This window comes from Clarias gariepinus, chromosome 3, assembly GCF_024256425.1.
Source record: "Clarias gariepinus isolate MV-2021 ecotype Netherlands chromosome 3, CGAR_prim_01v2, whole genome shotgun sequence".
Taxonomy (NCBI): Eukaryota; Metazoa; Chordata; class Actinopteri; order Siluriformes; family Clariidae; genus Clarias; species Clarias gariepinus.
Window position 1 is genome coordinate 20,362,501 of NC_071102.1, and position 27,198 is coordinate 20,389,698.

A 27,198-nucleotide genomic window follows, 5' to 3' on the forward strand; every position below is an offset into this window, starting at 1 on the left:
TGTGTGTGGTAACGTTAGGGGTAAGTGTTAGGGGTTAGTGTGTGTATGGTAACGGTAGGGGTGAGTGTGTGTGGGGTAACGTTAGGGGTGAGTGTGTGTGTGTGTGTGGTAACGGTAGGGGTTAGTGTGTGTGTGTGTGGTAACGGTAGGGGTTAGTATGTGTGTTAGGGGTTAGGAGTTAGTGTTAGGGGTTAGTGTGTGTGTGGGGGTAACGGTAGGGGTTAGTGTGTGTGTGTGGTAACGTTAGGGGTAAGTGTTAGGGGTTAGTGTGTGTATGGTAACGTTAGGGGTGAGTGTGTGTGTGGTAACGTTAGGGGTGAGTGTGTGTGTGTGTGTGTGGTGACGTTAGGGGTGAGTGTATGTGTGTGTGGTAACGTTAGGGGTGAGTGTATGTGTGTGTGGTGACGTTAGGGGTGAGTGTGTGTGTGTGTGTGGTGACGTTAGGGGTGAGTGTGTGTGTGTGTGGTGACGTTAGGGGTGAGTGTGTGTGTGTGTGGTGACGTTAGGGGTTAGTGTATGTGTGTGTGTGTGTGTGGTGACGTTAGGGCTACGTGTGTGTGTGTGTGTGGTGACGTTACGGGTGAGTGTGTGTGTGGTGACGTTAGGGGTGAGTGTGTGGTGACGTTAGGGCTACGTGTGTGTGTGTGTGTGTGGTGACGTTAGGGCTACGTGTGTTTGTGTGTGTGTGTGGTGACGTTAGGGCTACGTGTGTGTGTGTGTGTGGTGACGTTAGGGCTACGTGTGTGTGTGTGTACCTTTTAATCGTGTAAGTTGTGAAGTGGAGCCTCTATGGATCGGACTTGGTTGTCTAGCACATTGTAGATTTCCTTGATCAGATTGAGGTCTGGGGAATTTTTCAGCCGAGGCGACGCCTTGAACTCGTGGTTGTGTTCCTGAAACTACTCTACAACCGTGTGTGCCGTGTATCCTGAGCAACAGTGTTCAGGCAGGTGAGACATGTCAAAGTGACGTCTAGGCCAGAGGTTCCCCAGCAGAACATCGCTCCCCTACGCATTGCCTCCCCACACACACCAAACCCCCATGTACCTTCGGGCTTCTTTTATCAGAACCAGCATTAAACTTTTTAGCAGTTTAAGACTTCGAGGCAGCGAGTGTTCACTTTGCCACACGTGACCCTGTTGCTGGTTCACCGGTTGTTCACTTCATGGTAGGTCCTGACCGCTGCATTCCAGGAACACGTCACATGACCCGCTCACTGGAGCTGCTCTGACCCAGTCGTCTAGCCGCCACAGTTTGCTCCTTGTCGAAGTCACACATATCCTTTCGCTTTCCCATTTTTCTCTTCTTCTAACACATCAACTGTGAGAACTGATGGTTCACTTGCTGCAAGTGTAATGTGAGGATTAATCTGGGTACCTTCACCTGTCACTGGTTTTAACGTCATGGCTGATCAGTGTATGTGTGTGAGCCGAGTAGTGTGTAAGGTCGTGTTTGTTGTAATAAGTAAACAAGCAGTCAAACTCCAGCAGTATGTGATACTGGGGTAGTTTGCGCCTTGTTGCCCAAGAAGGTGTGTTATTTTTTATAAAAATCCACATGTAGGAAGTCACCTTCACAAACAGTTTGAAACATTTCTAAATAAAAGAAACTTCTACGAAGAGTATTAAAGAGCAGTAAAATGAACATGGTCAATATTTGGCATAAAAAAAACTCGCTTGCTTGAAAATAATCAGTAGTTTTGGATACAGATGTGTGCAGTTTTATAAGTAAAACAGCTGTTAGCTTTTACTGAGCGTACTGGAGAAGATCGTTCCTAATTTTAGGCTAAACCCAGGAGTATACATTATGCTCATACATGTTTGTTTTCATCTAAGCTGGTCTGTCATAATAAGTTGCTTTCTTCTGTAATGTTATTTATTTATTGATATTTAATGTTTGTTTGGAAATAGTGAATGGGTTTGTACATCATAATGCAAAAATTACATAGACATATTTAGTAGAATTTGTACTACAGATAATACGGTTAAAGTAGTTTAAGAATTTGTCTCCGGTTTTCAAGTATTTTAAACTAAAGCCCAGTTTGAACTTAACTGTTTTCTCGTAATGATGTTTTCTTACATAAAGTCTTATTAGTGACGAAGCTCTGAGAGACAGGCAGTAACAGCAGTAACATGACCGGAGGAGGAGCGAGATTCTAGCGAGTGGTATTTTCTACAGATTGTTGTGATGTTTGTGTCACATGGTCATGTGGATTTTTTTTTTTTCCACAAGCGGCCCTGAAGCTGTCGATGAAGTATTCAATATATTTCAGGTTGGATAAAATGGTTTTAAGCAACAATCTTTCAAGAATCTGATCAGAAAGTGTACAAAGAGCATCCATTGCTCATTTCTTTTGTCACCATTTTCGTCTTTAATAAGTGTTGCGGTGTCACTGATAAGACCATAGATAAGAGACCGAATACAGCAAGCAGCATCGACTGAACAGCTTTATTTATTTATTTTGTTTATAAAGTCAGTGTGAAAAATCACGAGGCCGTACCTGGGATTAAAGTTTGTAGTAAAGCAGAATATCATTTAGCTTGTAATTTTCTCAGATGGAATTTGAATATGTTCCTACAAATGCCTGGATAGATTTCAGATATCTTTCTTTTCAATACAGAATATTCTAAATGATGACGAGTTTGTCCAATTTCATAAAGGAACTTTGTGAAAAGTCGAACAGAGTGTTGGTGATGACAAGCTTGTGTAGAGGAGGTCTGATGTTTTTAAGTTTCTAATACATCGCGTTCTGTCTGGTTCCCTTGCTCTCGAGGCGTTCCTCACAAAGAAAATGTGAGGTTGTAAACATAGCCGGCGTGACTGGTGTGTTGAAGCCGAAATATTTTGTTGTCCAACATGAAGACTTTCTGTATTGTGAGCTCGGTCAGGGACAGACACAGAGACGGAGCGGAGAAACAATGCTGCTTTGTTCTGTCCAGAGTTCCCGCGGGCCGAGCGCGGTTCTGATGGCGACGTCGACGATAACGGAGAAAAAACCTTTTGGATCTGGGATTAAAAGTAAACATGCATCACGACGCAGGTGAGAGGTTCACGTCAGGTCAATAGACGCTCAGGGAAACACCGCTGTGATTCATCGTTCATACTGATTACGGCCAACTGATTAACGTTTTTTTTTTTTGTTGTTGTTGTTGCCAATCGCTGACCAGCGCAGGGCTGAAAGTCTCTCAGTTTAACTGAGAGATGGAGAATTTGTTCTGCAGGAGAGATGAAACCGTGACGTGACTGTGACCGTATGCATGCGAGAGGGGATTTAGCAACTGCTCGGCTCATCGTCTATAGCGATGTTCCACACGGAAACTCCTGGAATGTTCTGGGTTCGAACACTTGTTCAAATGAGCAGTGAAGGTTTTTGTTTTAATTCCAGATCATGACAACAATGATGATGGTGATGATGAGAGCAGAGCTGCAGAAGAAACTGGGCGTGTCACTGTGTTACTTACTCAGCTAGAAAGAAAGAGAGAGAGAGTAAAAGAAAGTCAGATTAAATGTGAGGAAGTGAAAACATAGAGTGAAAGAGAGAGAGGAGGACTAGAGGAGTAAATGAGTGAGGGTAAGGAAGAGAAAGAGTGAGAAAGAGTGAGAGTAGGCCTGGGGGGTGAGAAGGTGACAGAAGGGGAGTAAAAGAGTGAAGGTGTGAAAGTGAGGCAGTGATGGAGTGAAAGAGAGTGAGTGAAAGAATATGAGGGTGAAGAGAGAGTGTGAAAAAGAGAAAGCGTGGCCATGGGACTAGGAGAGGTGAAGAGTGGAACAGTAAGAAATTGAAAAAAGAGTGAAAGAGAAAATGAGAACAGAATTGGGGATTGAAGGAGTAAAAGAAGGAGGGAATAAGAGTGGACAAATGAGAGTGACTGAAAGCGTGGAAGTTGGGGGGTGAAAGAATGAAAAAAGGAGAGAAAATGAGAGGGAGTGAGACACAATAAAAGAGAGAGAAAAAGTGATTGAAAGAAAAGGAGTGAAAGAGTGACACAGTAAGAGTGTAAGGAAAAAGAAAGTGCAGGTGAATGAGAGAGAGAGAGAAAGAAAACGAGTAAGTTAAAGAGTGAAATAGTGAGAGATGCGGAGCGTGTGAAGGAGGAACAGAGTGGTCATGGTGTAAGTGAGAACAGCACGTGATCATAAAGCGTGAAAACATGCGGGGTGTCTGTCACGTATAAACGATGCTAGCGATCCTCAGCACACGCTTGTTTCAGGTCATTCGCGGGGTTAGCAACACTCCTGCCCCATCAATCAGTCCAACGCTTCCCCCCCATTGGTGGGTCGTACCGCAGCGCTCTCAGTCAGGAGTGTATTCCTCACACGCCACAAAGCCACAGTGATGATCTGCTCGCTTTACTCGTCTCGTCTCATCTCGCACTAACGCAGCGATGTGTCCGCAGGACGAGCTGCTGCTGCTGCTGCTGCTGCTGCAGGGTGACGGGGTTCAGGGCCGAGCGTGGAGCGACGCCCGGGACGCATTCCTCTGTACGAGAGGAGATTCCTGCAAGATTGAATCGGGAACGTTTCTTTTCCTCCCCCCATCAAACACACACACACACATACACACACAGACCTGTTCTGCTCTTTGTGGTTTGAGTTGTACAGTTGCTGACTCGGATGAGCAGGAGACGGGTTCCTGGCACAGCCAAACTCCCAGAATGCCTTGTGTCCCGCTCTCGTTCTGTTTCCCCTCTGTGTGTGTGTGTGTGTCTTTAAGTCGAGTTTCCTCACAACAGGAAATTGATTAAAGGTTCAGTTCTCGGTTTTTATTTATTTATTTTTTTACACCAATCGTATAAGACTAAGACCAGATACACAACCTGTGTCTTTAAGGAGAAATAAACAAAACAAAAAAAAAGAATGGGATTCATGTTTTTTCTTTTTTTTCTACTTCTAAGAAAAAAACATGTGGCCTTGAGCCTGAGGCAGCTGTGAGTAATTCCATTAGAGCTAAAAGGAAATCCTGGGGAGGAGAAAAAAAAAGAAAAGAAAAAATCCCGTATACGATTGAGCTCTTTGTGTCGGAGGGAAGTCGGCACGTTCGCGATGAGACAAGAAAGAAATCTCACATCTTAGCGGCGTTGTTTCGTGTGTGTGTGTGTTTTTCGATTTTTTTGGTTTTCCTGTTAGACTGTTTTCTGCCCCACGCTAGGTTCCAGTGCTCGAGGAAAGAGGGGGGATTAATGGGGCGGCTGAGAAGGCATTGTTGTGTTAATGTACAAGAAGGGCTGGATGCAATTATGCAAAAACTTAAAGCCATGGTTACACAAAAAAAAGTTGTAGTCTCACACAGTTCTTAAAAGCTGAAACTTTTTTTTGTGTGTGTGAGAGAGAGAAGGTAAAAGCTTTGCTTGTTGCTGCTAAACAGCTGTGTTTACCTTCATGTGCTCGCCAGATGATGCCGTCTGCGCCCCAGACCCGTACCCAAACAAACAGTGTCGGAAAAATCCACAAGCATTTAAAACAACTATTATTTGCGTATCGTTTAATTCTTCTTGAGTCACGCAGGTTTATCGCAAGCTCTGTACTTTATAAATCAGAGTGTAAAACCTGGACCTTTAATCTAGCAACACACCGTTTTACACACATTACAGGAACTCAGCTGGGAGTTGTTGCCCCCCCCGCTTACAGTGCAGACCTCACTCCAAGATATTTTCACATGTTTGGGGAAACATTAGAGAAGTTCCTGGAAGGCCGGCATTTCAGACGATCTTGAGAAAACTTTCTACCTTGATGTTGTCCTAGCACTGGCTAAACACTGTGATAAGTGCATTAGTGTGTGAGCGGATTCACTCACCTCATGTCTGTGTGCATGTGGGTTTCCTCCAGGTTCTTTGGTGTCCTCCCACAGTTCAAAGACAGGCAGATTAGGCTAATTAGCGTTCCCAAATTGCCCGTAGGGTGCCTTGGGATGGATTGTCACCCCGTTCAAGGGTGTACCTCATCTTGTGCCCTAAGTCTCCTAGGATAGGCTCCGCCCCTGTGACCCTGTATACAGGATAAGCGATATAGAAGATGAATGAATGAATAAACACAATTGTATGATTTAAGATTGCTGTTATTATGTTTACATTTGGACTGTCAGCTGTTGGTTTAATTGATTTATACAAATATATATATATACTTTTTTTTTTTCTTTAATTGATTTATCGAATGGATGATTAGTTACTAATAGGTAACTATTCAGAATCGAATTCCAGCCCCACACGTCACATTATTCCACATAATATTTCACCCGAGCTTTGCGTCGCGTCTCAGCCAGGACTCGCGTAGGTCATGCTAAAGTTTACTGCAAAGACCAGTTTTTTTTTCTTTCCTGCAATAAAAGTTTCATGCTCTTAAGCTTGAGCTCTTGGGTCCGAGCGACGACAGGAGCTCCTGACCGTCTTTACCATTAGCTGTTTATTTCTTCTGTCTCACCTTTTCCCGTGTAGTACTCGGACTTTTAACAGGCTCTGCGGGACGTTGGAGTGGTGTCAGATTTACTCGTCCTGCACCGCTCAGCATCCCGCCTCGCCCCTACCGTGTAGGAACAGTGAACACGGCAGCCACGGACACTCGTAAATTGTAAAAAGAGCTTTGTGACGGACTGGGCTGTTGTGAAGATGATGGACGTCAGAGTCTCTGGCCTGGTGTCTCAGTACAGGGTTGGTTTTTGGATTTTATAGATTTGACCTCAGGAATTTTGAATTCTTTTTTACACCAGATTAATTGCTTTAGTGGGCTCATGCCAAAACCTCGAAAATCCAACATCTTCGCGCGGACTCAGCGCGTTCAAGAGTTAGAAACGCACCAGAGCTTTACAAAGTCACGCTTAACAAAATGGGTTGTTTGTTTGTTTATTTATTTATTTATGTAAACTTTTTGTACAGTTATGGAATTTTCTTTACTGATCCAGATTTGTAATTTTTCCAAACCCGACTTCAAATCAGATCCTGAACAATTCCAAGTTTTATATATATATATATATATATATATATATATATATAAAATTATTTTTTCCTTCCCAAGAGCTCTGACTGACAACTAGGGCTTTAACAATAAAGAAGTCAGGGACCTTAGTGGTTAAGGGTTGTAACAGTGTAGCTCAGTGGATAAGGTTTGGGACAGAAGGTCGTGTGTTCAAACCCCAGCAACACCAACCTACCATTGTTGGGCTTTTGAGCAAGGCTTAGGCCAACCCTCAACTGCTGATTTATAATGAGAAAGTTCATGTACAAACTGGGGGTTTGAGCCGAAAATAATATAAATTAGATTGAATGATTAATGCCTTTTTACAGTGATTTTTTCATTTTGTGTCATAAATCCATCACATCCTTTTACATCACATCAGTGTGCTTTTCGTTACTAATTGTGGCATTTATCCCAGTTGTATTTATTAATGTGGTGTTTATCTCTGTGGTATTTACCTCCACTGAAAAAACACCAAGGGGTTTTATTTAAAGTTAAATAATGCACAATATTTCTGGAGACAATAAGTTATTGTGTTAAATAAATAATTGTGATTTCAGGGTTGAACATCTGAACGCTGTAAAGGTTTTAAAGAACGTTGTATGTCTGTGAATGTCGGTCCCGGCCGAGGCGGCTCAGAGCCTCACAGCAGTCGTTTCCGTGAACGTTTAGCGAGTGGAAAACATCTGATCAATGAAAATCGACGTCGCCGACTTGTAAAAGAGACACATATGTCCGAACTGTACACACACTTATTCACCAACACCACTTGCACATTACAGGAACTCGGCTGGTAGATATCGCCACACCCCTGTATTAGTTCTGACCTCACTTCAAGACATTTACACATGAAAAAAAAGCTATTGAAGGAGTTCCTGGAAGGCCAGTGTTTTAGTGCACCTCGGTACCTCGGATTTCCTGTGTTTTTAAGGAGATTATGGTCAGTTTGCACATGTAGATACTGTTTCCAATTTAAATTTTATTAAGAAATAAAAGAGATTTTATGTTTCTTTTTTTTTCTTCTTTTTTTTTTCATGTTTTCCTCTCCCACTTCTCCGCACCGAAAGCTCTGACTTTTACATTCCGTCCCAGACAGTCGGTAGAACAGGACAATAAACAATACTTAATTTGTTATTCATTACTACGTTCACATACGCAGTCTGCTTTGCATTGCTAAGTCTGCGATATTTAAATGCACCCGTGAACAAATGATAATTTCTTCGTATTGTGAGCATCAGATTATTTTCCTGTGGGCCTTTCAAACATTCCTGGCATTCACACCATGCGTCATAGGTAATGTAGAATATTCTGCGGCTGCACTATAACCATAAAAGAGATGTAATGCAGCCCTGACACACACACACACACATACACACACACACACACACACACACACACACACACACACACACACCCACGGGGGGGGCTGGAACACTCCTCCGTATTTGTTCTTGGAACCGTCTGACTGCCCGGCATTTACAGATGTTCAGATACGAGACGTAAACGATCATTACTGCATGTCTAAACATCCTTCTTAAAATAACCTCACATGTGAGGACGCCTCGGACGCCTCAGGAATAAACCAATAAAGTTCCGTTCCGTGTAAAGAGAGAGAGGGAGAGATCTGCCAGGCTTACCGTTCTGCTCATGCCGTACCCATCAGCTCAGCCTCTTCACTAGAACACACACACACACACACACACACACACACACACACACACACACGACTCAAGTGTTCCTGTCCTGGTCATTAATTTCACCCGTCTGAACTCTTCTAAACAAAAGAAAAACTCTCAGCAGTGCGAAGGAATTTGCTTCCTAATGAGAGAAGAGATGACCCTGGAGAAGGCAGTGACCTCTGACCTCTGACCTCCGACCTCCCGCTTCAGACGTAGAAACTGAAAGCCTCATGTGAACACTTCTTTCTGTCTGGTGGCCCGATGGAGATTCAGTACTGAGCAAAACATTGACCCGACACACACACACACACACTATTCTGCAGAAGCAGACATAACTGTGTGTGTATGTGTGTGTATGTGTGTGTATGTGTGTGTATGTGTGTGTATGTGTGTGTATGAGTGTGTATGAGTGTGTATGAGTGTGTATGAGTGTGTATGAGTGTGTATGAGTGAGTGATAAACAGGGTATGATTTTAGGCAGGAGTTGCTGAGTGAGTAATAACACTCAGACCCAGACATCAGCTGACTCTGGCTGTGGAATGGAGGCTTTTTTTCCTCAGTACGTTCAGTCTTAACTGTGTGTGTGCGTGCGTGTGTGCGTGTGTGTGTACTCGGCACTGCGCTGCAAAGAGACGTGTTACACTCTTATTCTAAAGCAACGTGTCTTGTTTTGGGTGCGAATGATTTAACAGGCTCGCACTCAGCATAGCGGGTTTGCATACGGCCACGCCCACAAAACTCCATTTATTTCACTTGTCATTTCAGCTCAAGCAGGCAAAAAACAGGCTCTCAGAGGTGGAAGTGAGATTATTTTAGTGATAAATACCACAGGGGTAAATACCACAAGTGATGAATACCACAGGGGTAAATACCACAAGTGATGAATACCACAGGGGTAAATACCACAGGGGGTAAATACAACAAGTGATAAATACCACAGGGGGCAAATACAACAAGTGATGAGTACCACAGGGGTAAATACCACGTAGGTAAATACAACAAGTGATGAATACCACATGGGTAAATACAACAAGTGAAGAATACCACGTGGGTAAATACAACAAGTGAAGAATACCACGTGGGTAAATACAACAAGTGATGAATACCACGTGGGTAAATACAACAAGTGATGAATACCACGGGGGTAAATACAACAAGTGATGAATACCACGGGGGTAAATACAACAAGTGATGAATACCACGGGGGTAAATACAACAAGTGATGAATACCACGGGGGTAAATACAACAAGTGATGAATACCACGGGGGTAAATACAACAAGTGATGAATACCACGGGGGTAAATACAACAAGTGATGAATACCACGGGGGTAAATACAACAAGTGATGAATACCACAGGGATAAATACCACAAGTGATGAATACCACGTGGGTAAATACCACAAGTGATGAATACCACGTGGGTAAATACCACAAGTGATGAATACCACGGGGATAAATACAACAAGTGATGAATACCACGGGGGTAAATACCACAAGTGATGAATACCACGTGGGTAAATACCACAAGTGATGAATACCACAGGCGATAATTACCATAGGCGATAAATACCACAGGGGTAAATACTACAGGTGATAAATACCACAGCCTGGGTGAGAGTGAGTGTTACTGAGTGAAGAAAGCGCACTGCTGTGAGGTAAAAGGATGTGATGGATTTCTAACACAGAATGAGAACATCACTGTGTAAAAGAAACGCAGCACAATAATCATTTAATCTCAGTTATATCGGTTTCTTAATCATCAGAAGCTGTAATTGTAATATAACGACCCTCCTTTAATATTAAACTTTGTTACGTGTTGTCAAATTTTTAATCCTGAACAGGATCTGATTACCTCCCTTTTGTACTTTGTACATTTTGTACCTTTTATTTCTTTTATAACGTGTTAAAACCCCAGACATTAGCTCCTGTGCAGCGCTGTGCTGAACAGCGTTTACGTCACATCCCTGAACTGTGTGTGTGCGTGTGTGTGTGTGTGTATGTGTCCTTGCAGCTTCAATTACTGGTGTGTGTAAAGGCCACACAGTAGAACAATCTCATTTAAAATAATCGCTGCGTTCCTGCTCAGCCTTGAAATGTTTTTTATTCATTTTTTTGTCACTTCGGGAAACAGTTTGAAGTGGAGGCATCCGCATCCTCAAGTCCATCTTCTGGTGTTGGTTACAGCGTCAAATCACATCACATAGCGTCCACATCACATCAGGGAGACACTTAAAATACACATCGTAAACTGCCGGCGATTTTTTTCAATCTCTGTCATATTTAATCACCAGGTCTATGAGAGACGTTATTACCCACTAGGGGGTTAAAAATGTTTTTAAACATTGTTTGCTATTGGTGAAATCGCTTTAAGTACTTTTTGATGAGCAAACCCGAAACTTTTTTTATTCCAAACAAACCAAGCTATTCGATTCTGTAAGTGTAACAGTTTTGAAAATATGCAGATTTTAAGATAACCTGTTTTTTTTCCTTATAATTCTAAACAAATTTGGCAAGTAATTCCTTCATACCGCTCAGGATGCTGTGTTTCCTGCTAATGTGTGAATAGATTATAGGATTAAATAGGAACTGCAACATTCTACCACCTCAAACGCAAACATATAAATAGAAAAAAAAAACTGATTCCGGACTCAATGCGCTATATGAACTGCTGCAAAAAAGAAACGCTAAATGTAATAGATTTTTTTCCCATCTGTACTACAAGTGACTGTTATATAATTACTTAGTTGATATTTCGAGTAATGATTTAATGATGTACATTTAATATGTACTTTCAGGAAATTTCGGGAAATGCTTTTGTACTTGTTGAAAACCCCTTTGTCATCAAACGTCACAAGCTGATTGTGAAACTCGATACTGTACGATGACTTGGCCGTGTGATTAATGCCGTCAGACACTCAGGATGTTCTCCTCCCGAAAGATCGTCTGACTAAACACTTTGCTACGCTCATTGTTCCCGCTTCATCGCGTGTACGTCTCCTGCCTCGTCTGGCCCTTCTCCTCGTTTCCTTCCGCTCTCTCTGCTCTCAAGGTGTCTCTCTCTCAGGCTGCGAGTCGAGCCGTCTCTTCCTCAGCCTTGAGGAAACGACATGTCCGGTCATGCGAGTGACGACACGCAGTGCTCTTAAATCTTTTCCCAGTTGGAGACGCGTATCTGTACGTGTCTGTGCCGCTCCGTGGGAAATGCCTCCCTGTCAGTGGATTCCATGATGATATTCATCATTTCAGCGGTTTGACGAGCTTTAAGCTTGAGGTGGGGGGCGGTTTGTGGAGAGAACCGGGCCAAAGGTATTTCACACGGGGGCAGGGCTTGATGTGAATTTCTTGGGAATTTTTGAGTTTTTCTCCAGCTGTGCGAGCCAAGGGGTGGTGTAAAGGCGGTGAACGTTTGACCCAGTTGTTTGTCCTACATCTGTTCACTGATAAAGTTGTAGACGGCAGCACCGCTCGTTCAGTACCGCCTTATCGCCGCTTTCACCGTATCGGAGATAACGACCGGGAGACGAGCTGTCACTCATGCCGATAAAGCCGAAAGTTTTGTGGAATGAATTTTATTACGCATTTACTCTTGTTCCCAGTCACACAGGGTTGTTCATTTGAGCTGCACATGATGTAATCATGCTCATGTTTACGACCGAAACATTTTAACAGCTCAGTGTTGCAACAAACAGTGAAACACAATTTAGTTTAAACTTACATTTCCCAGGACACTTTCATCACCATTATTTCCTTTTAAATCAGAAATTCTTTAATAATAAAAAAAACACTGTGTTCTAGTTATTATGGTTGTATGTCTGGTTGCCAAAAAAATAAATAAAAAGTGGTCAGTTAGATTTAAGAGAGTAAAGTGAGGAGTCTGTAAAGTGAAACTAGAGAGGTACGATTTTCTGAAAAAAATTATTGTTGCTTGCTGTGGCTTGGCGGCTTCACCATGATCCTGAGAGACTGATTGGTTGCCTGAGTAAAATTATCCCACCCCCATGTTAGCATGTTGCTAGCATTATGCTAACTATAATAGCATGTTGTTAGCAACTTGATTAGCATGTGGTTAGTGTGATGCTAACATGATTAGCATGTTGCTAACATGATTAGCATGTTGCTAGCCTGAGGCTAACAATATTAGCATCACATTAAGATGGTTAGCATGTTGCTAGTATGATGCTAACAATATTGGCATGACATTAAGATGGCTAGCATGTTGCTAGTACGATGCTAACTTTATTAGCATGTTGCTAACATTGTGCTAGCGACATCGCCCTGTTGCTTTTATGATGCTAACATAATCAGCTGTTGCTAGCTTAATACTGACATGGTGCTAGCATGATTAACCTCTTACTAGCAAAACATTAAGATGATTAGCATGTGTCGCGGTGCAGTACTTTTTATAACGTATATTTTACTCATGATTATTAAGGATGCACATTTAAAAAATAAGTAATTGGACATCTAAAGGTATCACACTTTCTAAAACTCAGCAGTGATCTTAACTAAGAGGGGTTTTATTGCTTAAATCTTCTTCTGCAAACAAACGAGTCGGGACATTAATAAGCGGGAGAGCTCCTTTTAAAAGTTCCTCCGTGATCAGTGTGGTAATCTGAAGGTAAAGGCCACGCCGCTGCCTCACGCGATGTGGAGATGTTCCAGGCAGAAAGAGCATGCAGTCGATATGACCTCTGTTTAATAACAACATACTCTGGTTTGAGTTTTTTAGTCGCTTGCGTCTCGTTCTGTGTTAAAGTTGACCTCGATTAACCCTTTGTCTCCTGTGCGATCTGATCGCTCCCGGATGGTGATTATCTCGTCGAGGAGCGGAGCTGATATGAGATTATGTTCTCAGGGTGTTGGTCGGTCGGTCCTGCCATTATCCATCTGAGAGATTCGTTAAAAGAGAGAGAAGTAGTAGTAGTAGTCAGGGTAGACATAAATATGTGTTTACATGATGGTATAAAAAGAAACATGTTTCCCTGAGGGGAAACTCTACTATAATGAAATTGCGCATGGCAATAATAATAATAATAATAATAATAATAATTTTAATGGAATTGAAATATAAAACTGCATCATTTTTATTATTTTTTGTAATATATGAAGTAATTAATTTTCTCCGTCATCTCTGTAGCAATAACTTGTCTTGTTTTGTCTCTTTCTCCAAAGTGAGTATCATAAGTTGGTTGTGTGGTCCTGGGATAAATCCTGTGGTCTGAGCTGTGTCTTGTTTAAATGAGAAAAAGAAACCGATATTTACAGAGGGAACACAGAGTGGTGTGATGGTCCTGGAGTCCATCACTTCATCTCCGCTCCGTAACCTCCTGTAGAAGTGAAGCGGCCCAGAGCCCTCGCAGCGACATTCAGTCCAGAGCTACACGCTAAATTTAGATCTCAGGCTGTACATTAAACTGTAGTTCACTCGCGGCGTATCGTGCCAGACGTCTGTTTGCCTATCTGTCTGTCTATCTGTCTGGTCTGAAGTATGGTTTCTAAACACAGGTCCTACTGTCTCGCTCTGCAGTTACGTCTGATCTCTCACGCCTGATAAGATCTCGGCTCCAAAACCGGCTTTTTGGGTTTTCATGTTAAAGCAGAACACAGACGGAGCTGCACACTTTCAGATAAACACAAAACATGTGCTTTCACAGCTTGTTTGGTGTGTGTGTTTGTGTGTGTGTGTTCTAACTTTGAACATGTGGCTTATGTTTGCTGTAGCATGCGCTCACAAAAGGACAGCAGTTTAGCAATAAGGCAGGTCGTGTTTAAGGCTCCAGCTGTTCTGCCTAAAAGCTGGTCAGGAATGTTGCCAGATGTTGGAGTGGACAACCTCTCGCATGTCCCTGTCCATTATAACTCTGATCATGGGGGAGGTTTGGTTTAAAAAATAAATGAAAAAGGTGTTTTAAGTTTGTTGTTTTCGTTGTTTTTAGTAGCTGGTGTAATAGTTCATGTACAGGGAGGGTGAAAATAAAATTGTGCAATATTTAACCCCCCCTATTTGGCTCCTACTGTGTGTGTGCTCAGCAATATCCCAAACCACTTCCTTCAGAAGACCTTCAGCGTTCCATCCACTGCCGTTTGAGGAAGCTGGTTGACACTGAAGTTTAAATATTTGCTTTTAGTTTCCTGTGTAATAAAGATCATGTTAAGTTTATTTCAATAAATTTGTATTAGAAATATGGACTTTATTACCAATTTTTAATGCCTAGTTACTTTTCACCCACTCCGTAGTACTAGTAGTTGATGTTACTGTAATACTTGTAGTTGTTTTAGTTGCTGTTGTATAGTTGTTGTAATAGTTGTAGTATTAATAGTCAATGCTGTTGTAGTTGTAATAGTTTAGTCTTTGCCATTGTTGTTGTGTTTGTTGTCTGTTGCTGTAGTTGTGATAGTTTAGCTTTTTTGTTTGTTTGTAGTTGTAGTTTAAAAAACTTTATTTATCCCTAGGGGGCAGTTAAAGGCTTACAGGGGGCAGTTTAAGGTATTACAAAAAGACAATAAACATCAGTACATCTGTAATAAACATCTGTAAATCAGGATGGAAATAATAGTAGTCAAAGCTTTTGTAGTTTTTTTTTTTTTTTTTAGTTTTTCTATAGTAGAAGTTGAGGCTGCTGTTGAAGTTGTAATAGTTTTAGTTATTGTTACTGTTATAATACACTACCAGTGAAAGTTTGTACACCCCTTCTAACTCCATGGTCGTTCCTGATATTTATTTCCTTCTACACTGTAAAACAACACTGAAGGCGTTTATCCAAAATACAGAATAATCTCCTCTGAACAGTTGATATGTGTATCTGCTACTTCTACTCTGTAAAGCTTCATCACGGCTCTAATCTGAGGTGCTGGTTGTTAATTGGTGATTTCTGAGGCTGGTGACTCTAAATGAACTTCTCCTCTACAGCAGAGCTCAGTTTTGGTCTTGTGTTCCTGGGAAGGTCTTCATGAGAGACAGTTTCATCATGGAGCTTGATGGGTTTCACACTCGACACAATACTGTTCTTGTAGGAACTGATCCAGAACAGCCGACCTTTATGTCTTAAAATAACTGACTGATGATTATGTTAATTATTTAATGCTGTATGTTTTTTATTGTTAAAAAATAAATCTCCAGTTTTGTTCTGGAATGTAAAAAATAAATCCAGACATGTGATTGGTACTGTGGTTGTTGTGTAGTTGTTGTGTGGTTGTAGTCGTATGTACAATGTAAACAACTTTTTGGCCGCTTTAGCGTGTGATTTCAGATTATTTGTACTCTCTGCATTATCTGTCTGTCGGCCCTTGACCTTTTGCGTTGACCTTACAGACGTCTATAAACACCACTTATACAGTTTGAGCTTAACAGCAGCTTCGTCTGTCTCATAAAACTTCTTTGCTATGACTAAACTTTCTGCCTGTGTTGTTTCCATGGTTACAGAGGTCTTAAGCAGAGTACAGGAAGGCATGGCTTGCTTTTTTTTTTACTTTCCTTTCTTATGTTTTTTTTTTAATTAGCATATGTGCATTTTTCATTTCTCCTGAGCCGCTTCCCCCCCCTCTCTCTCTCTCTCTCTCTCCCTCTCTGTCTCTTAGAGGCAGAGCTTAATGATGAGAGAGGACTTGGAGGGTGTAGTTCATTACTAATGCAGTGCAGCTCCTCCAGTTAATCCACCAGTTGCCCCAGTAACCGTTATTCTCTGCTGCTTGACGACTGGGTGACCACTGGAGTGATGCTGTGTCTCTCCCTCTTTCTCTCTCCCCCTGTCTTTTTCTCTCTCTCTCTCCCCCGTCTTTCTCTCCGTGTCTCTCTCTCTGTCTCCTCGTCTCTGTCTCTCTCTCTCCCCCTGTCTCTCTCTTCCCCTGTCTCTCTCTTTCCTTGTCTGTCTCTTTCTCTTCCCGTCTCTGTCTCTCTCTCCGTCTCCCTCCCTCCCCTGTCTCTCTCTCTCTCCGTGTCTCTTTCTCTCCCCGTCTCTCTCTCTCTCTCTCTCTCTCACTTTCTGTGTCTCCCTCTCTCTAACGCGTGCATGGTGTGATAAAGTTCAGGCTTAATGAGGTGTTCCCTACTGTGTGTGCTGTAAAAGGTGGAGGAGGAGGTGTGTGTGTGTGTGTGGTTTCAGGCTCAGCCTCTATAACCCACATCCCCGCCCTCACACCCCTTTCTTTCGTCGCACACGCACACACACACACACACTCCTTACTTGATTCTGTATCCCGACTTCACCTTTTGTCCAGAGGTCATATTTTGGATTAACCTTAAAATTAACACCAGAGACTGAATCAACACTGAGTAACAGTACTGCCTCACCCTGTCTCTCTCTCTCTCTCACTCACTCACTCTCACTCACACACACACACACACACACACACACACACACACACACACACTCTCTCTCTCTCCTCTCTTATCTGTACTGATGTACTCTCACATGAGGAAATGCCAGCGCAGGGGCAGAGCCTTTAATTTCTCACTCTCACATTCTTAACGTCTTTAAGTTGTAATAAGTTAGAATAAACTAGACGACTTTAGCGATACACTGCACGCGTTACATAACGCTAGTCACTTGCAGTCGCTTGTTCTGGTGTGAAACTCTTGTGCGCGCTGCATAGTCACTTTGAATGAAAATTATCATTTGACTTTTTTACTGTTTTGTTCAGAAAACATAAATAAGTTATATTTGCTCTTTTAAGTCCTGATGTCGTTGTTTCTCTTCAGGAAATTCTAGTTTCATAAATTAGTTTTGAATGAACACTGAGATCTTAAAGTTCTCTAAAGGCAAGGCTGATGCAGCGACCAATCAGAAGCTTTGGATTATTTATTTCCATTTATTTGTTTGTTATTTAGTTTGTTAGCTAGGATACTTTGTTTATTTTGGTACACATCGTCCCAGACCTTATGGAACAACCACAAACAAATGTTCCCCTGACAATCCTCTTCCTCTTCGCTCACTTTTATTTTCATATAGAGACGAATCTCACAACGTTTCCTGCAGACCTGCAGATGTGGAGTGCATACGACTCGTACCTGAACACACGAACACACACACACACACACCCACACACACACACACACACACACACACACACCTTGCATATAAAAATAATAATGTAGAACATCTGGTATCATGTGTTGTAGAATAATTTTAAAATATCCTGAAATTATCCAACTTCATCTCATGTTAAATATTTTATTGTGCTCGAAAGTATTGGCGCCTTTTGAAGGATTAGGTCTCTAACACTGATGTATGTCTGTAGGACTTGACTTGATGTTTGAATGCAGCTTTAAATAAAAAGTCGACCCGCTTATTAAAGTGTCCGTTATATGAGCGGTAGGAGACGTGTCCAGACCCCAACTAGCACTTTGGACTGGAACTCTGTTCTGCAGACAGACGGGTTTTCTGAGACGCACATGTCCTGAGGTTACGGTTTAAACCTTAAGTGTTAATTAGGACTTGAAAATCTTCAAAGGTCATGTGGACAACTACGGATAAAAAAAATGGTTTGTCGCGCCTGTAAGTATAATAATATAATTGTAAACCAAATATAATTTTAGATCAGCTGATGTTAATTTGTGGACAAAATGAACCAGGAATATTGCTGATTTATTTATTTTATTTTTATTCTTATCAGATTTTATGATTTCCAGACCGTCACTGATCAGCAGTAACGGCTGTGAGCCACTCGCCCCTGCGTCATTTCTCTTGAACACACGCGAGAATATGTGACCAAAGAAGCGATCAGCCGAGTTTAGCGATATGAGGAAGCAGACATGAGAAGAGTTGTGTTTGCGTGGTGTTATTTTGAGAAGTGTGTGTGTGTGTGTGTGTGTGTGTGACTTTGTGCACTAGTTGGCACCACACGTGAACACATGTTCAGGTCAGGAAAGTGTCACACGGTTCTTATAGTGAGTGTTCGTTTAAGGCGTGACGCGCTCCGGCAGTGATGAGGAAACGTCCTGCTGATGAGATGCGCACGTGTGCCTGCGTGTGTGTGTGTGGTATGTGTGTGTGTGCGTGCGTGCGCGCGCTCCGACAGGAAGTGGCCTTCACCCTTCACTGAAGCATTTCCTTAGCATCAGCGCCGTCATAGCGCAATGATGAATCAGGGCGATTTCTCATAGTCCTGTGATGCTCAGTCACACACACACACACATGCTTTTCCATAGTCTGTGGTTTCTGGAAATGCCTTTTCCTGTCTCACATTTTGAGAGCTTGCGGTACAGAGATGATGAGATACAGACAGGACGTTCTCACTGAGCTGCTCATCTAAAACTCAAAGTCAAAAATATACAGCGCTGTGAGAAAGTATTTGCCCCCTTCCTGATTCTATTGATTTATTTATTTATATATAATTATTATATCTCACTTAAATGATTCATGAGATCATCAAATAAAAAAAAAAAGATAAATATTAAAGAGGGGAAAAAAGCCATCCAACTATACCTGACCCCATGTGAAAAAGTAATTGCTCCCCTAAACCTAATACTGTAATAACTGGTTGTGCCGCCAACTGCAATCAAGTGTGGAGCAATTGAATTGTTTTAATTCAGCCACATTGGAGGGTTTTTGAGTGTGAGTGGCACGTTTAATGCCAGAGCGTCTCAACCAGATTTAAGTCCAGACCACATAAAAAAAAAATTATTTTTTTAAAAAGCGGGCAAATACTTTCTCACAGCACTGTGAAACTCTGTGTTTAACAGCTTAAATGACAAATATAGAGTTAAATTGTATTCTGTAGTTTACAGGTTCTTGAAGCAATTTAACCCTTTTTCTGTAAACCACTTCATACAGATTCGTTAAGATTTATTCCGGAAATGTCTCGGAGCGAGGGCGGGACTGTACAGGGGGGGCGGGGCGATAACTCCCAGCCGAGTCTCCTTGTAGAGTGACGTGCGGCGTCACGTCTTATACTGACGTCTGACATCCACCTGGAACACACGAGCCGTTCACACTAAGGTTGCCAGTTTCACACATTTTTCTTAACCAGTCGAGTTAACAATAATGGCCCGAACAATTAACACTAACAAGACTAAAGGTCTAAACATATCAGTTCACAAACGCAAAAAAGTTCTGCTCATCGCCTTAACTGCAGGTGGTGTACGGGTCAATAGATATGTGAGCTGCGGAGAAGTATGATGCAAAACAAACATTATCTGCTTATTAATTTTTAATGGCGTTCGTTCTTATCATGATGAACAATTAATCATTAAGGTCCCCAGGTCACCCCAAACTTAGGAAACAATCATGGTTTTAATTTAATCTTATCCCACCAAAATGAGTTTCACTGCCAGCACGAGACACGACACGCTCCAGGATCGACTGCGGCGTGGAAGCCTGCACACAGTGTTTAATCGTGTTCGAAATGTTAATCGCTTGTGTAATACCGTGTTTCTGTTCACACAGGCCAAATGAAACGAAGAGGCGTCGACCCCCTCGTGTCAGAAACCCGAAACTTCCCAAATCCCTCCTCGTGTTTTTCAGCCTCATGTCGGAACGCGTCAAGAAAAAACCGTAACGCTCATGTTCGGGTAGTAGAAGTGTCTCGGGCTCGGAGGGGAATCGATAATCAGATCTTAATCAGCATTTACAGTCAGAAAGGCCGTTTCTGACCACGCCCAAGCTCACTTGTCACGCGCCAAGGTGTTACGGCGTTGCTAGCATCTCCGCAGGCAAACATCAGCTGGAAAACATGGCAGCTTGGAGCAGGAAAATATATAAGCAGCCAAGAAAAGAAATCCAGCTGGGGTTTTTCAGCTCGACTTTATGACACTGTCTTGTTTAAGCCATCACTTGTGGTATTTTTTCTTTTTTTTTTTCTTTCCAGTGCTGAGTTGTGTAACAGTGGAAATAAACTTGTAGAGATGCATGAATGGTGTTTTTCTTTCTTTCTTTCTTTCTTTCTTTTTCTTTTTTTTTTTGTTTAAAAGTGATGAATGTCTTTCTGTTTCTCCTTTCAGTATTATGTGCCAAGAATCTCGCCAAGAAAGACTTCTTCCGTAAGTACACCTCGTCATTGTTTTCACTTACTTTTATTTTTTTCATTTTTATATTACATAATATTTGCAATAGATTAAATTTTCCTTCAAAAGTTGTGATTTATTGATGTTTACACGAGTTTTTCTTTCCCCGAGCTCTTGTGCTTCTGTGTGCTTTGTTCCCTCACTCGGGGAATTCGCCTCATCTTGCAAAAATTTTCTAATCGGATTCCTCCCACAGCTGTTTGGACACGCGGCACTTGTACTGAAACTCGCTGTACCGGAGACCTTAATGACTTAATGGCGTAGCGGGACTCCTGAGCGACACACAAACACACAAACACGCACACACACGCACGCCTGTGTCTATTCATTCACGGCCCACGTTTTGTGCTAATGACTAACACACAATCGTGCAGTATTCAGCTCACATCCCAGGCACGCTGATCAGACAGGACAGCGTGCGGAAGAGAGAGACAGAGAGAGACACTCGGCCGAGACTGATATGAGTAATAAGTGATAGCGTGTGTGTAGATCAGATTAGAGATTTCTTTATTTCCTGTTTGATGATCATTTATTTATTTACATTGTAAATACACAACTCTTTGAAGGGCTCTTCAACGTTAACTCGTCTTCAGGGAACGACACTTTCTTCATCTCTCTTTATCGAGCCGTATAACAACGTGCGGTGCAGCTTTTATACCCTGACCTTGTGTATATGAGGATATTATATTCTCACCCTGCTGCAACAGCACATCTTTCATTTTTCACTCTGCAACGTTGACAGATTGGTGTTTCTGACTTTCTCTTCCTCTCTCTCTCTCTCTCTCTCTCTCTCTCTCTTTCAGGGTTGCCCGACCCTTTTGCCAAAGTCGTGGTCGATGGCTCGGGTCAGTGTCACTCCACAGACACGGTTAAGAGCACACTCGACCCAAAGTGGAACCAGCACTATGATTTGTAAGCATCTTCCTTTTGTTCATTTTAGTCTGACTATATAGCACTATGAAAAAGTATTGACCCCTCCTCATTTCTTCATATTCTGCTCCCAAAGCTCCAGACTTTCTTGTAGTCTTGAGGGAAGTTCTCCAGACTTTCTGAAGGACATTTTTTTTTAAATCTCACATATATTTTCAGTTTGGTCCGTCTACCTAAGCAGTTTCAGAGGAATGTTCAGTGACCTACTGTACAGTATGAATCATTCAAGCATTTAAAAAAATCCATCTAACTTGAGTCCTGATCCAGTGAGAAATAGGTGCAGATGATGACAGATGATCAGGTGGTGATTAGTAACTGCTGATGCTGATGCTGAGGGGTTGGAACAGACGAGAGGGGAAATGAGGTCGCTGCTGAGGCTGTTACATAAACAACCAGTTTTTTTCATTGTATAACATTTGACCTAAATTATTACATTTAATCTACATAATTTAATTTATTTCTAATGTTATTATAATCCCTTATCACCCAAATGATAATGGGTTCCTGTTTCTTTTGCTCAGTGCTCAGTGTGTTAGTAAACACTTTAACTGCGATTCCACGCAGGATTTCACATGACCGGTTTCTCTTTCGCGTTTTCAGATATATCGGGAAAACGGACTCGATCACCATCAGCGTCTGGAACCATAAGAAGATCCACAAGAAGCAGGGTGCCGGGTTCCTGGGGTGTGTGAGGCTCCTGTCCAATGCCATCAGCCGACTCAAAGATACAGGCTGTGAGTCTTCTTCTTTGTCTTTCGGCTGTTCCCTTTCAGGGGTCGCCACAGCGAATCATCTGCCTCCATCTAACCCTATCCTCTGCATCCTCTTCTCTCACACCAACTAACTTCATGTCCTCTCTCACTGCATCCATAAATCTCCTCTTTGGTCTTCCTCTAGACCTCCTGCCTGGCAGTTCCAACCTCAGCATCCTTCTACCGATATATTCACTATCTCTCCTCTGAACATGCCCAAACCACCTCAATCTGGCCTCTCTGACTTTATCTCCAAAACATCTAACGTGGGTTGTCCCTCTGATAAACTCATTCTTAATCCTATCCATCCCTGTCACTCCCAAAGAGAACCTTAACATCTTCAGCTCTGCTACCTCCAACTCTGCCTCCTGTCTTTTCTTCAGCGCCACTGTCTCTAAGCCGTAGAGCATCGCTGGTCTCACCACTGTCCTGTACACCTTTCCTTTCATTCTCGCTGATACTCTTTTATCGCACAACACACCTGACACTGTTCTCCACCCATTCCAACCTGCCTGTACCCGCCTCTTCACCTCCTTTCCACACTCTCCGTTGCTCTGGACCGTTGACCCCAAGTACTTAAAATCCTGCACCTTCTTTACCTCTGCTCCCTGTAGCCTCACCGATCCTCCTGGGTCCCTCTCATTCACACACATGTATTCCGTCTTGCTGCGGCTAACCTTCATTCCTCTGCTTTCCAGAGCATACCTCCACCTCTCCAAATTTTCCTCCACCTGTTCCCTGCTCTCGCTACAGAGCACAATGTCATCTGCAAACATCATAGTCCATGGGGACTCCTGTCTTACCTCATCTGTCATCCTGTCCATCACCAGAGCAAACAAAAAGGGGCTTAGAGCCGATCCTTGATGCAGACCCACCTCCACCCTAAACTCTTCTGTCACACCTACAGCACATCTTACCACTGTCTTACAGCTCTCATACATGTCCTGCACCACTCTAACATACTTCTCTGCCACTCCAGACTTCCTCATACAATACCACAGCTCCTCTCTTGGCACCCTGTCATACGCTTTCTCTAAATCTAAAAAGACACAATGCAACTCCCTGTTACCTTCTCTGTACTTCTCTGCCAGCATCCTCAAAGCAAATACTGCATCTGATGTACTCTTTCTAGGCATAAAACCATATTGCTGCTCACAAATGCTCACTTCTACAGGCTGTGAGTGGACGTCATAAAAAACAAACAAACAAAAAAAAAAACAGTTTTTAAATAAATAAATAATATATAATGGAATTCATTTATAATTGTGATTTTGTTCGCCTCAACAGACCAGCGTTTGGATTTATGCAAACTGAACGCCTCGGACAGTGACGCCGTCCGGGGTCAAATAGTCGGTGAGTAAAACCTTGACCTCCTTCAACGAGGACGTTCTGGGGTTCTGAATTTTTTTTTTCTTTTTGTTTCCTCCTTCCATTTTGTAAAATTCTTTCCGTTTGGCATTTTCAGTGAGCCTCCAGACGCGTGACAGGATTGGCAGCGGCGGCCCGGTGGTAGACTGTCGAGGGCTGTTAGAGAATGAAGGGTGAGTGGGAGCAACGCTGTGTCCTCCGTCTGTCTGTTCAACGCCGCCCCCTGCTGTCTGCAGCCGCGTTCACCTGGACCCCGGTGTCACTAACAGCCCGATCAGAATATAAACACATCGCCTCCATCTGGACTCGGAGCGGTGGTGTTGTTTCTCTCATGCTGGAATAATTTTTTTTTCGCATAATTTGAGAAGAACGTAAACGCTGTCGATGATCTTTAAAGCTTCTCGTGTTAAGCTTCTCCTGATTTAAGATTTCAGGAGGCAGGGCTTTATGTTCTCCTGAGGTCGCTGCTTAATTACAAAGAACAGCGCAAAAGCGAATATTGTTCCCATGATACAGTGTGGCTCCATCCTTCCTATAATTTTCTTGACATGGGTTGCCAGATCACATAATAATTTGGCAACACGGTTCTCAGAGTTAACAGTAACAAAAACTCTTTTATTTTTTTCTTTCCGAATGCGTTAAGTCAGTCTAAAGAAATGTTGTCCATGTAATTGTCGCTAATTATCGTATACATCTATCACTAATGTGGAGGAGACGGTAGCTCTGGATCACCTGACTGACCCTTGTGTGTGTGTTTGTGTGTGCGCGCGCGCAGGCCGGTGTTTGAGGACTCCGGACCAGGACGGCCGCTCAGCTGTTTCATGGAGGAGCCTCTGCCGTACTCCGACCCTACAGGAGCCGCTGGTGGGGGAAACTGTCGCGCCCTGGAGTCACCTAATCAAGACCAGAGACTTCAAACGCAGAGAATCCGAAACCAGGAGCCCAGGAGTCACGCACACACCCCACAGAACCGGCCACACGGGCACCAGTCGCCAGACCTTCCAGAAGGCTACGGTAAATACGCCCGGGTGTGCTGTCGTGAGTTTAATCTCCTCTAAACACACACACACACACACACACACACACACACACACACACACACACACACACACACTGTCCTCAGGGTGAAGCCCCACATGCAGCAGAGGGCTTTGTGGCACTGTGAGTGGGAAGTGGGGGTAGGGGGAGACATGTTTTAAGAATATCTAATAGATCTCCTTTTTTGTCTTTACCTCAGCTTTAGCTTCACTATTTCAATTTTAACCCTATTGTGACATCATATAAGAGTGAAATAAAGGGAGTTTGGGGGATAAAAACGTGCATTATCTGAGAAGGGCTTCAGCTAAAGCATTAACACACACTTTGGAGGAGCTCTGAGACCTTTGTTTTTTTTTATTATTATTATTATTATTATTTTTTTTTTTTACAAAATTAAGATATATGGGACCTTTAAAATTTCCTGATGAGTGTTAATACTAAATTTTCTGAGCGCAGAAAACAGGCCGTGTGTCTTTCACTGTTTTACAATAAGGAAAATAAATAGCTAAGCAGTTTAATACTGTGCACCAATAAGAATTTGTTTATTTCTGCATTCCTAACCACAGTTTGGGTTCGAACATAAAACCCGGGCTTTGACTTCTGCTGTGCTGATCAGTTTTTTTATACATGTTTATGTTCTTTATAAGCGTGATTAAGAGACACTCACTTTGATCTAAACGTGACGGTTTACTTTCTGCTTGCTTGATCCGAGAGCAATTTTTTTTTTTTTTTTTCATTTTATTTTAAGCTGCCGTTCTTTCTCTTCCTCACACTTCAGAGCAGAGGACGACGGTGCAGGGACAGGTCTATTTTCTACACACACAGACCGGAGTGAGCACTTGGCACGATCCCAGAATACCACGGTAAGTCCGGACATCACACACAAGTAACGATTCTAACCTTAGGTTCGGGCCATTAACGCCGGCCGTTCCACTGTGCAGTACAGTCGACCCCCGCAGTCGCGGCTCAGAGTTCGCGGCCTTGGTCGTTTGCAGATTTTTCCTTAGAATCAAACTATTTTTTTTCTTGGATGCCCTCGCAATTTTGCGGAAACCTCAAATATCTTCCGCATTTTTGTTGTCCGCTGCCTTTTTCATGGTGGTATATAATTTTTCATTACTAATTTTGTAAACTGTAGAGAAAAATGCAGATTGGGATGGTGAATTATTACTGTATTTTTACTACAGTACTGATAGCAAAGAAAACATGCCTGCATGAGTTACAGTACATAAAAGGTTAACATGTGTATTTTACATTCTAGAACTGCGGGAGACACAGCAGTACAGTACTGTACAGTATACGGGTTTACGTTTACATTCTTTATATGTAAGAGTAATGTATTAATCTGAGTTTGAAATGAAATTAAAGTGTTTTGGAAGTGTTTTTGAAATTTAAGGTTTAAGATATAAAAATAAGCGTTTATAGGCATTTCATTTTGACCATATTAAAGATTTTTGTTTTTTTTCACAATTCTTGGGTGCTCTAGGAACCCGTTAGCCTTTTTATAACTCAGTTTTGGGGGTTGACTGTATCGCTTTTGTTTTTTTTTTGTTTTTTTTGTTGCTCTGTTTGCACATTAAATCAGCGATTAAAGCCTATGTTCACATTACCCACCTCAAATGACACAAATCTGATTTTTTTCAGTTTATTGTGACATAGATCTGAATTATTATTATTATTATTATTGTTTTTTTAGTTGTCTGAATACATAAATCTGAGTGACTTTGATATGTGGTCCTAGATCGGTGCTCGCATGTTATCCTGAATAAACAGTCATGACCTGCAGACCCGATCTGACTAAGAATAATTGGAATTAAACATTTTGGCTTGTAATGTAAACGCAGCTGAAAGCTCCAGGTGATTTTGTGTATCTGAGAGCATTCCTCTTGAAGGTCAGGTTTGTGTTGCGTGGTGATGAGTTCCTACTTGCTCCTCTAGGGATCTGAACAGCGTGAGTTGTGAAGAGCTCGGTCCGCTGCCGCCCGGCTGGGAGATCCGGAGCACGGTGTCGGGAAGGATTTATTTCGTCGACCACAATAACAGAACCACGCAATTCACAGACCCGAGATTACACCACATCATGAGGTAAAGACACATCCACCGGGTTTCTGACTTGTTTATTCCTGAGTTAAGAAATTTAGTGATGCTTTTCTAGATTATTTGATTAATAAATTCAAAATTCAAATTCAAATTCAAATTTTATTTGTCACATACACAAACATACACAGTACGAAATGTAGTGAAATGTATTATGCGACTGCCATTGACCCTAGAAGAGAATTAAAGTTTACAAATAAGAAATAAATATGAATAAAAGAAATACGATAGAAATTAAATAAAAAATTAAATTAAACTAGGAAAAATAGAACTAAAAATAAAAATAGAAATATGATGTGCAAAAATAGAAATCTACTGTACAAATTGAAATACTGTGCTGTGTGTGCAAATATGCATAGAGCAAAGTGACTTTGTGCAGAGGT

General features: G+C 42.1%; 1 protein-coding gene across 2 annotated transcripts in view; it reads left to right on the top strand.

Annotated features, from left to right (window-relative positions):
- smurf1 (SMAD specific E3 ubiquitin protein ligase 1) overlaps window positions 1-27,198 on the top strand; it is a 48,595-nt gene that overhangs the window by 12,178 nt on the left and 9,219 nt on the right. For both annotated transcript variants that reach the window (XM_053492252.1, XM_053492253.1), the window contains exons 2-9: window positions 20,568-20,606; window positions 21,434-21,542; window positions 22,161-22,294; window positions 23,600-23,665; window positions 23,778-23,853; window positions 24,456-24,694; window positions 25,497-25,581; window positions 26,657-26,803. In XM_053492252.1, coding sequence (XP_053348227.1) covers window positions 20,568-20,606; window positions 21,434-21,542; window positions 22,161-22,294; window positions 23,600-23,665; window positions 23,778-23,853; window positions 24,456-24,694; window positions 25,497-25,581; window positions 26,657-26,803 — 895 coding nt within the window. The remainder of the gene's footprint in view (window positions 1-20,567; window positions 20,607-21,433; window positions 21,543-22,160; window positions 22,295-23,599; window positions 23,666-23,777; window positions 23,854-24,455; window positions 24,695-25,496; window positions 25,582-26,656; window positions 26,804-27,198) is intronic.